Source organism: Carya illinoinensis, chromosome 7, assembly GCF_018687715.1.
Source record: "Carya illinoinensis cultivar Pawnee chromosome 7, C.illinoinensisPawnee_v1, whole genome shotgun sequence".
Lineage (NCBI taxonomy): Eukaryota > Viridiplantae > Streptophyta > Magnoliopsida > Fagales > Juglandaceae > Carya > Carya illinoinensis.
Window position 1 is genome coordinate 36,801,899 of NC_056758.1, and position 12,503 is coordinate 36,814,401.

At 35.4% G+C, this 12,503-nt stretch overlaps 1 protein-coding gene across 1 annotated transcript; it reads right to left on the minus strand.

Annotated features, from left to right (window-relative positions):
* Nucleotides 1-8,485: 8,485 nt before the first annotated feature.
* Nucleotides 8,486-11,865, minus strand: LOC122317289 (probable leucine-rich repeat receptor-like protein kinase At1g35710). The gene is made up of 2 exons (XM_043134284.1): nucleotides 9,366-11,865; nucleotides 8,486-9,053 (listed from the first exon to the last, which is right to left on the minus strand). Exons 1-2 carry the CDS (start codon nucleotides 11,713-11,715, stop codon nucleotides 8,701-8,703), a joined length of 2,703 nt encoding a protein of 900 aa, XP_042990218.1. The 5' UTR covers nucleotides 11,716-11,865; the 3' UTR covers nucleotides 8,486-8,700.
* Between the last annotated feature and the right edge of the window lie 638 nt (nucleotides 11,866-12,503).

Here is a 12,503-nt window from a genome sequence, read left to right on the forward strand (position 1 = left end):
TAGATTAGAGTCTTAGACTTGTGATGTTTGCCATGTTGTAAACTAGCTGCTGTGTAATAGACAAATTGTGTTGGTTTTTTTTTTCGGTTTGTTTTAATTGTTGTGTAATGAGTCATGACGTGATGTATATGATTTTTCATATGGTAGATGGATTCTTCTTCAAGTCCAATTGATCTTGATTCGAACTCCCAAACAGTTAATTTGGAAGATACCCAAACACCTAGACCCCAAAGTGGCCCTAATAGTAGTAATTGTCCACGTCCTAAGAAACGGAAGGGAAAAGATCCGTCAATTGTTTGGGACCATTTTACAAAAGTTGAGGGTTGTGCGGTAGATGATCCTAAGGCCAAGTATAATTATTGTGGCAAATTATATGCTTGCCACTCTAAGAGGAATGGAACTTCAACCATGCAAAATCATCTACCTTCATGTCCCAAGAATCCTCATAAACGTGGGCCATTGGATAAATACCAAAAAACATTGGTAGGTGAGGCAACTTCGGAGGGGGTTGGAGAGAGTGAGAGTGTCATAAGGAATCTTGTTACCCACAAATATAGTGAAGAAGCTGTGAGGTTGGCACTTGCGGAGATGGTAATTATTGATGAATTACCATTTAGATTTGTTGAAGGGCAAGGATTTAAGAAGATTGTTTGGTTGCTTGAACCTAGATTTAAGGTGCCATGTCGAGTAACGGTTGCAAGAGATTGTATGAAACTTTTTTCATCTGAAAAGGCCAAACTTAAGAAGTTGTTTAAGGATGGGGGAATGAGGATTTCATTAACTACCGATACGTGGACATCAGTACAAAATCTGAATTATATGTGCCTAACTGCTCATTTCGTTGATAATGATTGGAAATTGCAAAAGAAAATCATTAATTTTTGCTTAATCCCTAATCATCGAGGGGATACTATTGGAAAATATATTGAATCATGTCTTCTTCATTGGGGTATTGATAAGATATTTACTGTTACTGTTGATAATGCTAGCTCAAATGATACTGCAATTTCATATTTGAGGCATTTTTTGACGGGGAATGTGTTGGGGGGAAAGTATATGCACATGAGATGTTGTGCTCATATTCTAAACCTTGTCGTGAATGAGGGTCTTAAGGAGTGTAATGATGCCATTACAATGGTTAGAAATGCGATTAGATATGTGCGCTCCTCCCCTGCACGGTTAGAGAAGTTTAAGAGATGTGCAGAAAAGGAGAAAATTGATAGTAAAAAAATGTTGTCCCTTGATGTGCAAACCCGATGGAATTCAACTTACATAATGTTGGAGGCGGCTGAAAATTTTGAGAAGGCTTTCAGGCGGATGGAGAGTGAGGATCACAATTTTCTCTCTTACTTTAAGGATGGAAACATTGGGCCTCCTAGAGTTGAGGAGTGGGAGACAGTACGGGTATTTGTAAAATTTTTGAAAATGTTTTATGATGCCACTTGTAGATTTTCTGAGTCTTTGTATGTCACGGCAAATACCAGTTTTTTGGAGATTTGTATGCTTCAAAAAGAGTTGGTTAGGCTGAGTGAAAGTGATAATAATTGTTTGATGAATATGGCCGTGAGCATGAGAATTAAATATGATAAATATTGGGGTTCATTGGATAGGATGAACTTGATGTTGTTGATTGCAGTTGTGCTTGATCCACGTAGTAAGTTGGGGCTTCTTACTTTCCACCTGAAAAAAATTCATGATGAGTGTCGGGCTGAGGAGTTGGTGTTGAATGTGAGGCAGTTATTATCAGATTTGTATGCGGAGTATAATGATGCTTTCAGTTCTAGCTCGGTTAACTCGACTGAACATGTTCCCCCTCTGCCATCTACATCCACAAAAGTTAGTGAAGACAATCATGAGTCACAATTTTTTGCTGAGTGGTTGCTAGCATCGAGTGCCTCTGGATCTACATCTGCCAAAACAGAGATTGACCGGTATTTTTCAGATGGTTGTGAGGCATTCATCCAATCTTTTGACTTGTTAAATTGGTGGAAAGTTAATGAGCCTAATTATCCTATTCTTGCGAGGATTGCACGAGACTTATTGCCGATGCCTGTTTCCACGGTTGCATCAGAATCAGCATTTAGTACGGGAGGTCGTGTACTTGATCCTTTCCGGAGTTCATTGGCTCCGAGAACTGTTGAGGCACTTATTTGTACTCAGAATTGGTTGCGACATTCATCAACCCCAATTGATATTCGAGAGGCCATGGATAATGTTGAAAGCTTTATGGTAGAATCTGGTAATGTTTTTCTCATTCAATTTAGTATTTACATATTCATTTACTTTTATAATTTAATTTAAATTCTTTTTCATTATCATAATTTATTAATATTGATTATTTGATGTTTTTCTATATAGAGTTAGGAGAATCGTGCATCACAACTATTGATGACTGAAGAGTCGAATACTGCATTGGACATCTATTTGGAATCTTGAAGACTTGAAGAATGAAGATTGCTCTCTTATTTTAAGACAATTTGGAATCTATATTTGGAACAATTGTTGCTTATTTGCTTAAGACAATTTGGTTTTGTTTGTAATGTGTATTAAACATTTAGTGGAGTTTTTTATTTATTTGCTTTTAGTTAAGTAGTAAGTATATAAGTAGTATTAGTAGTTAGTTATTAGTTACTAGTAGTATAAATGACATTAAAATAAAAATGAAATTAGATATTTAAATTTAATTTTAAAATTTCAGCAAATAAAAGCCCACAAATGTTGATGATCTTAACTACTGAATTGAGCCCAAAAAGAGGATGGATTGGGCTTTAAAAAGGCCCAAAAGGTCCGGCCCAAACCGCATAGAACCGACCAACCGACCGTGAATCGGCCGGCAAGCGGTCCGGCCGGTTTTATCCCCTTACACGGTCGGTTTCGACCGGTTTCTATGACTTTGTAAGGTCGGCCGGTCGGTTTCGGTTCCTCGAATAAACCGAACCGTATGGTCGGTTTTTCACCCCTATGTCAATTAACTATATAAGGTATAGTTATATAAAACATATAAATATATATGAGTAATGCATAAAAAATACATAGTATAGTAACTATATACTATATAAGCCCTTAATATATATAGTATATATATAACTATATATTATATATAATATAACTATATATTATATATTGACTTATAGTAAACTAGTAATGTAAAATATAAAATAAGCTATAGTAACTTATATAGTAACTTATAGTAACTTATAGTTAACTTATACCAAAATTAAAAATACATAACCAATAACTTATAGAGTTATAGTAAATTAGTAATGTAAATTAACTATATAAGGTATAGTAATTAGTAACTTATAGTGTAACTAATAACTATATTAACTTATAGTAACTTATAGTAAATTAGTAATGTAAATTAACTTATACTAACTATATTAACTTATATTATTCATTATAATGTTTATACATTATTATTTATTAGATGTTAATATATTGATAACACATATTTTTATAAAATATGCACAATATCGGAGTCGGAGTCGGAGTAGCAGTCGGAGTCGGATTCGGATTGGAAGTCGGAGTGGAAGTCGGAGTCGGAGTCGAATTGGAAGTCGGAGTCGGAGTCAGATTGGAAGTCGGAGCCGGAGTCGGAGTAGGAGTCGGATGATTTATCGGAGTCGGAGTCGGTGTATCGGAGTCAGAGTCGGATTGGAGCGGAGTCGGTACAGCTCCACCTCCGACTCCGACTTCCAGGGGGGAAAAAACTCCAACTCCGACTTCGACTTGTCGGAGTCGGAGCCGGAGTCAGATTTTCAGATTTCTGCTCAGCCCTAATAAAGGCCACGTTTTGACAGCGCCCATATTGAGTTGATCATGAACTATTAACTTGTACTCACCATTTTCACCGATTAAAAAATAACACTTGGTACTCACCATTTTCAGCAGACAAAAAATGGTAAATTGCAAAATTAATATGAATAAGTTAACTTCTTATCTGTACATATTACATACCTTATATATTTTTTATTTTATTTTTATTAAATTAATTGAATTATTTTACTCATCATCTATATATCATATATTTATTATAGAAAAAAAGAAAAAAATTAAAAGAATTGTGATATGTAATGTGTGAAGATGCTAATTAAAATTATTCTTTTCTAAATTAGTTAAACAAGCAAAGCAGCTTATCTAAAAAGGCAATTATAGCCACCAAGCTACAAAAAGATGCAGAGAAGTGTCTTTTGTATTTATAATGGACTTTTGAGTGGAGACAAACTTTATCTTATTAAGCCATTTCTCATTCGAATTTGGAATTAACTAAATAGTTTGGGATTAAGGTTGAGTTTAAACATACCTATTCATTGCACCATACTTAATTAGTGTCTAAATAGAAATATTCATTCCAACATTCACCTTACTTTCTAATTGTCCACAACTCAGACAAAACATATAAGAAATGATATTTATAGTTTTAAAATAGGCAAGTCTGATCATGCATTCATTCTGAAATAAAATAGATCATAAATATGAAACCTACGAAAAAAAATATAGAAATTGTCCGTCGAACACTAAAATTTAAGATTGAGTTTTCATTGTTTCCAATCATGTACTCAGTTCCTCATATGAAAGAGTGAAACTAAATAATGTAGGGGATTAGCGCTACTGGCTTCTTGCAGGAAAGAAATCTTTAGACACACGTTTCATTATAGGTTGAGAATTTGGTTTTGTAATTAGGCAAGCAATTGCCAATGTAGGAGCAAGGCAAATATCCTTTGCAACTTGATGATTTGGAGGTGCTAAGCGCTGGTCTAAAATTTCATGCAACATTACATCTTGAGACTATAACGATGATGATAAAGTCAAGAGTTGATCATCTCCTGGATGTCCTCCCATTAAAATTTCTAATACCATCACATCAAAAGTATAAACATCGCATTCTTCAGTCATCACCATGGTATATGCTAGTTCTTCTTGGAAAGAAAAGAAAAATAAAATTTTATTAAAAGTGGAATGCGTTTTTTTCTTATTTCTTTCCTCCTTTTTTTTTTTTTTTTAATTTTTTTTAAAGTTGTCAACACTTGTAAATGCATGAAGCTTTCTAGAGGAAGTAATTGTTTGCTACTTTCAGTTCATCACTAACATATATAACACGGCTAACATTGAAAACAGTGACAGTGCCATATGGAGACCAGATGGGGCCTTTTGGCCCCTGGCCTAAAAAAATAGAAAATTTTTAATTTGAAATAAAATTGAAAATAATGTACCTTCCCCCCCCCCCCCCCCAAAAAAAAAGAATTAGAAAATATATTGAAAATCATCAAAAGTATATATGAAAAGTTTAATTCAAATTCCATCTAAAATTGTCTCGATTAAAATACATTAAAAAAGTGTTCTCAATTTAATGTGACCAATTATTTAAGTTTGATAAAATTGTTTGTTATAGATCATTGTTTGAGTATGAAACGGAATAATATATATATATATATATGCATATACACATATAATCATCATCTTATAAAACTTAACATAAACTAACATTCAACAATTGAACCATACCTCTAAATCAACCATTCATGCCACAGGTAGAAAAATTGGTAGCTAGGAGTGAAATAAATAAATAATTAAAGACATAAGTTATTGCGCGCCATCCTTTGTTTCTATCAACTTTGGTTTATTTTTCTTAACCATGCGTCAACAAACTTGTTTGTTTTCGCATATGAGATAAATTGAGATTAAAATTAAAAATTGAATAAAATATTATTAAAATATATTTTTTTAATATTATTTTTATTTTAAGATTTGAAAAAATAGAATTGTTTTTTTTTTTGAGAATTTAAAAAAATTATAATGATTAGATAAGATGAGATGAAATAAATTAAGGGGAATTGTGAAAATGAACGAAGCCCTTGTCCCAAGAACTAAGAAAACAAGAAACATGGAGATGCACCACGTGAGCAGCACGACGGAAATGGAAAGAGAGATGCCATGTATGTTTTAAGTGTATGATTGGTGAGTTATAACTTCGAAGGGGCTGTTCGATCGTTATCTTATCTATGTTCATGACTCGGTTAATTCCAAACGCCAAAATAGCAGAGTGAGTCATGTAGAGAGACTCAGGAAAGTCTCCGTTGACCTGGAGTCCATGGTTGTGAATGCCGTGTTCACAATTAAAAAAAAACCAAGTGAATTGCCGACCATAATGCCGTGCTCACCCAATTTGCTGCTGTGTATGATTAATTATGATTGTGAGGTGCTGGTCATTGTTGTCGGTCGGTCTGTTGTTCTTATTTTCCAACACGCTAGCCATTAATTTTGCCGTGTATTTTGGTCACTTAAAGACTCTTTTACTAATTTATAAAGATCAAAAAGCAGTCCCTATTAATATCAATTTCGGAATTTCAGACTTGAATTGACTTGGAATCTTCAATTCCGCAAGACTTCGGATCTTAAATTCCTCCAAAGAGTACTCAAAAAGTTAGGACGTTAATTATTCCAATAGTAATCAGCAAGTACTATACACCTCGAACTCAGTCCGATGAACCTAAACTAAATTAAAGTAAAAATCTATTATCCAAATGAATTCACCAATCCTGAGTTTGATACTAATTATTATTTATTGGAGCTCCAAAATGCTTATTTTCGGCAAATTTGGGTTGCCAAGACGTTGTCGCAATTGTTGAGCCAAGTAAAATATTTTCCGGCAAAATTAGAGATAGCCGTTAACATTAACGTTAATAATTGGGTGGCTGGGGAAAATTGCGTGTGTGCACACTTGATTCCATTTAGAAAAATTAATAAGCGTGTGTAATAACTTAAGAGTGGATCATTCAAGTTCAACCAAATGATCGAGGAGTCTGAGAACTTTCCATTCTATTTGTTTCTTAAAATTTAATGGAAGTGTTATATATTATTTTGTAGAATGTACGAGTAATTTTATTTGTTTTATTTTTTATAATTTAAGGTAAACTAATTAAGTAGTGCGCTGGGTATGGTTTGCACAATCTAAATGTTCAGTTATACTTCTGTGTCAACTATTTCTTCTTCTTTTCTTTTCTTTTTTTTTTCTAAGCAAGCAAATTCATTGATAAACTAAGCGGTTACATGATATTAGATTTAATGGGGTCCCTAACAATCATCTCAAAACAAACAAAAACAACACAAGTGGAATAAAAAAAAGAAGGATCTGGAGCCAAAAATTGACTCACACCCATTTCCCACAAAGGGGAAGCCGTTTGAACCGATTTTTGCATAATCTGATAAATAGACTATAAGACTGCAACTAAAAGTCATAGTGAAATGATGTGTGCTGCATCTTGTTTGTCTGGATTGGCTGTAGGAGACTTCCACGTATGACCACTTTATCTTGATCATCGGTTAGGAAAAACGAGAATATAAGAATGTAGCAACTGGAGGATGAGTTAATAAGCTGGCATAGGACCGTCACTATTTGTGGAGGCGCGTGTGGTTCACGCACCACTCTAGAAAATAAGGTTATGGTTGGATCTGAGAGATCCGAAGCCACTGATGCCAATGGTGCCGTGTGTGATAGTAGCAAACTCTCCCTGGCCTGGCAGCGTGTGAAACTCATGCGCGCCTCTCTTTTGATCAGTTTTCTTCAACCATCTGATAGATCGATAGCAATAGAGTTTATTGGCGAAGCAAGTGGCGGTCATAGGAGGCCAGTAGGCAATAGATCGGCGAATCTTGGTGCTACAAACGGAAAACTATAGAAAAATCGAAAGAAAATGCTATAGACAGCTCCAAGGTTAGCCGGACAAGAGGAGGGAGGGAGGAGCAAAGCTCTCCCCCCCCTCCCCCCCTCCCTCCCTCCCCCCCCCCCCCCCCCCCCTCTCTGGGTGGAGGAAATGAAAGGATGACCGGAAGTTTGGTAGAGAGAAAAAGACCTCTAGAGAGAGAATATCTAACTAAAACCTAAAAGGACTTAAAAGTTACATAATGCTTCTTTGTTTTCTGTGTCAACTACTTAATTAGCTTGTCTTTTCTTTTTGGTAAGTGTGTTAACTACTTAATTAACCTTCAAAAAATGTTGTTTGTGTAATCTATTTATGTGATCTCTAGCAGTTCGATATGATGACTACAGAAAAATAGGTGCCCCGACTCTAGCTCAAGTATCATTTGAGTCCCTACATATTATGTTTTATTACTTCTACATGGTGCCTCAAGTTCTGATACATTTGTTTAGACAATCACGACTTCCTGTTTCTTTTTCCCCATTAATGCATACCTGAATGGCTCCCATCAATGTTACATAGTACCTCCCCCATTCATAGCTTTTAAGGATTCATGATTTAAATGGTTCAGCAAGAGATATACATTTTGAGCATGAGAATCATTTTGAAATAATCATATTATTAGGTCGGCTCCTCATATGGTCGTTATACTGGTACGAAAATCATGCATCATCCAGAGGTTTATATACTTGTACACTTGATTTTTATTGGAGTTTTTAAAAACTTGCAGGGCATCGTACCTTAGAAACATTGAGTTTTGATTAATAAGAGTACTCCATGTCACCTTACTCTATAATGAAATCTATATTTTTAATTGCTCACAATTGCTGGCATTTAAATGATTGCAGAAAACATTAACTAAACAACAAAATTGGTTTGAAATTAAAATCTACCGACCAGACAACAGAAACAGACTATCACACATACACACACACCCCAACATGTAAGTTCATCGAACAACAAGACACTCTGCCTTACAACAAGCATTTCATGATTGAATTTAACTGTCTCCAATCAGATGCAAGAGTGAAACTGCATGTAGGGGCTCAGCTGAAGGCTTCCTGCCAGAAAGAAAATCTTGGGACACACGTTTCATTGTTGGCCGAGATTTTGGTTTGGTGCGTAGGCATGCAAGTGCTATTGTAGCAACAAAGCAAATATCTTGTGCAACTCGATGATTTGGAGGTGGTAACCGTTGGTCTAATATTTCATGTAACATCACATTTTGATATGCTAATGATGATAATGAAGTCAAGAGTTCTCCTGGATGTCTTCCCATTAATATTTCCAAGGCCATCACTCCAAAGCTATAAACATCGCATTTTTCAGTAACCACCATGGTATAGGCCAGTTCTGCATAAAAAGAACAAAAAAATTGACAACTATTAAGAAGTGTGATCCATTTCTTTTTCTTCTTTTTGCCTTTTTATTTTTCAAGTTTTTCTTTTATAAAGTTATCAAAATTAGTGATCGCTAGAAATTTTCTAGAGGAAGTGATTAACACGGCTAATGTGGTAGATGGTTTACAGTGACATTACTCTAGCAAGGTCACCCAACTAGCATGAGTACATGGAAACCCATTCGTGCCTCATGTAGAACTATTGGGAGGAGTGAAATAAATAAACCGTTAAAGACATAAGTTATTACAAAAAGGGAACAATTTACCTGGGGCGATATAACCGTAAGTTCCGACAACTAACGTTTGATTAGAGGAATCAAGATGAAGGAGTTTAGCAGTGCCAAAGTCAGAGACAAATGCCTCCAATTTAGAGTTCAATAGGATATTGTTGCTTGATATATCTCGATGAACAATTGCAGGTATGCAGTCATGATGCATGTAAGATAAGGCATGTGCTGTGCATTCGATAATGTTCACTCTCTTCTTCCAATCCAATTCCAAAGCTTCAGTATCATCTCTTAATACACAAAATAGGCTTCCCCTTTCCATATACTCATAGACCAAAAACATGCATCGCTTATGTAAACAAAAACCATGAAGCTTTATAATGTTTCGATGTCGGATCTTAGCCAGCACCTTTACCTCGTTCTGAAAACTCTTATCAAAAGTTGGGTTCTCAGCCTCTAATCGATGAAGTTTCTTCAAGGCAACCACTTTACCGCCAGGTAATTCAGCTTTGTAAACACTACCATAACCACCGGTTCCGATACAATATCTAATATCGAAGTCCTCGGTTGCTTTAAGGATGTCTTCATATGCAATGTGTCCATCAAAATTCCATACCGAGAACAAGTTCCCGTTCTTTATTTCTGTCGAATTTGGTTTAGTTTGCTTGACCATGCGTCGACAAAGGAGTAAAACCCCAGTAACAAAGAGAATTAGGAAGAAGATGGCGATGGGAACAAAAATTATTATTCTGTTTGATTTTTCACTCGAAACAATTGCCGGAGAGGTCGCAAGGCAAGGAGGGATACCCTTGAAGTTACCACACAGATCCTTGTTGCCAATTAATGCGAAAGAGGTACGACTCCAATAACCGTCGGGAATTTTTCCGGTAAGATTATTATAACTGAGATCCAAGAAATTTAAAGACGGTAAACTCCAAAATTCATAAGGGATTTCTCCGCTGAGAAAGTTGTGACTAAAGCCAATAGATTGTATCAAAAGTAAATAAAGGCCAATTGGAGGGGGAATGCTTCCTGTTAAGGAGTTGTTGCTCAATGACAAGTGCTTCAAGTTTTTGCAACTGCCTAGACCAATAGGAATTGAGCCTTTGAGATTGTTATTGTCGAGATTTAGATATTCTACGGACTTCAAATTCGCTAATTCTCCAGGAATAGTGCCGTTGATTTGATTCCTACCAAGGGACAGAGTTTGCAAATTAGTTAAATAGCCAATAGTTGAAGGGATTTGACCATGAAGCATGTTATCACTTAGGTTTAAAAAGACAAGACCCTGCATAAGCCCTATTTCTGGCGGTATAAAACCACTAATTTGATTTGAAGAAATATCCAACAATTCCAATTGGGTGAGCCCTGTAAGTGATTGAGGGAACTCACCGGTGAGATTATTTTGGGACAGACGAAGGTCTGTGAGTTGGGATAAAAGACCAATCTCGTGTGGGATGTAACCAGTGATTTGATTTGAAGAAATATCCAACCATTTCAATTCGGTGAGATTTGTAAGTGAAGGAGGGAACTCACCGGTGAGATTATTGTTGGACAGAAAAAGGAATTGGAGTTTGGATAAAATACCAATCTCGTGTGGGATGTAACCAGTGATTTGATTTGAAGAAATATCCAACAATTCCAATTCGGTGAGATTTGTAAGTGAAGGAGGGAACTCACCGGTGAGATTATTGGACGATAGAGAGAGACTGCCGAGTTTCGACAGAGCACCTATCTCGTGTGGGATGTAACCAGTGATTTGATTTGAAGAAATATCCAACCTTTCCAATAGGGCGAGATTTGCAAGTGATGGAGGGAACTCACCGGTGAGATCATTGTTGGACAGATCAAGGTATTTGAGTTTGGATAAAAAACCAATCTTGCGTGGGATGTAACCAGTGATTAGATTTAAAGAAATATCCAACCATTCCAATTGGTGGAGATTTGCAAGTGAAGAAGGGAACTCACCGGTGAGATCATTGTTGGACAGATCAAGGTGTTTGAGTTTGGATAAAAAACCAATCTCGCGCGGGATGCTCCCCCGAAATGCGGCTTGTCTGAGATCAAGAGAAGTTAAATTTGTCAAGGAAGAAAAGTTGAGGTTCAACGTTCTTCCGAAATTGAGGTTCAACGTACTTCCCAAAAAGACGAAAGACAAGGAGATCTCTGTCACGCTTGCATCGTCATTGCAAGTAATCCCATACCACATGCATGGATTGGAGGAATTATTGGTGGTCATGTTGTTACTCGACCACCATCCACTCTCCCGCAGAGCCTGAGCTTCTAATTCAGATGCCGCCACAAAGTCAACCGCCGTATCCAAATAGATTCCGTAGAACAAAACAGAGATGAGCAGCGCAACGGAATTAATGGAAAGAGAGGATGCCATGTATATTTTAATTTAAATGTATGATTGATGCAGAGTTCAATTTCCAAGGGGCTGAGATCGTTATATAACAGTAAGTCATGCACACAGAGAGAGAGACAGTTCCTGGATATTCCATTAACCATGGTTGTTGGATGCAGTACTCTGTACTCCAAGACCCAAGTCTTGTTGACGTAGGTGGGGCCATTTTCTAATTTTCTGATCTTCTTTTTCTATTAAGCTTTCTGTATATATAAATAAGCAATTAAGAGTGAACTATAAATAATTTCTTATCCAAATGATTTAGATAAATAAAATTTTTTAATTATATTTTTACACAAATTGAGGTTTTAGTTTACAAATTCCATAAAATTAATATCCGAGTTTTAAGTAATTCGCAATTAGCTAATTTCGTTAAACGGATGTATTCGTATCATCAATCATGCCGATCAATTAAAAATTAAACTTCCTACTAAAATTTTAATGAGAGATTGATGATTGAGTCATTATTTCTGAGCTTTTTCAAGTTAATGTATTAACGTTGTAAAATTTTAAAATCTAATTATTGATTTATAAAAATGTTAAAATTTATATACTAATTTTGTAATTAATTCAAAAAAATATTAAAAGTGAGAGAATAAATTAAAAATAAAAAATGGCATGGATTCGGTCATTTTTGGTATGCTAAGTTGCTCTTCTCTTTCCTTTAAACTTGAAAGGGATAATAATAGACTTACTACTTTTTACAACAAATTTATTATTCTATAGTGTTTTTGAAACTTTTATTTATTTTTATTATTTTCTTTTAAGTA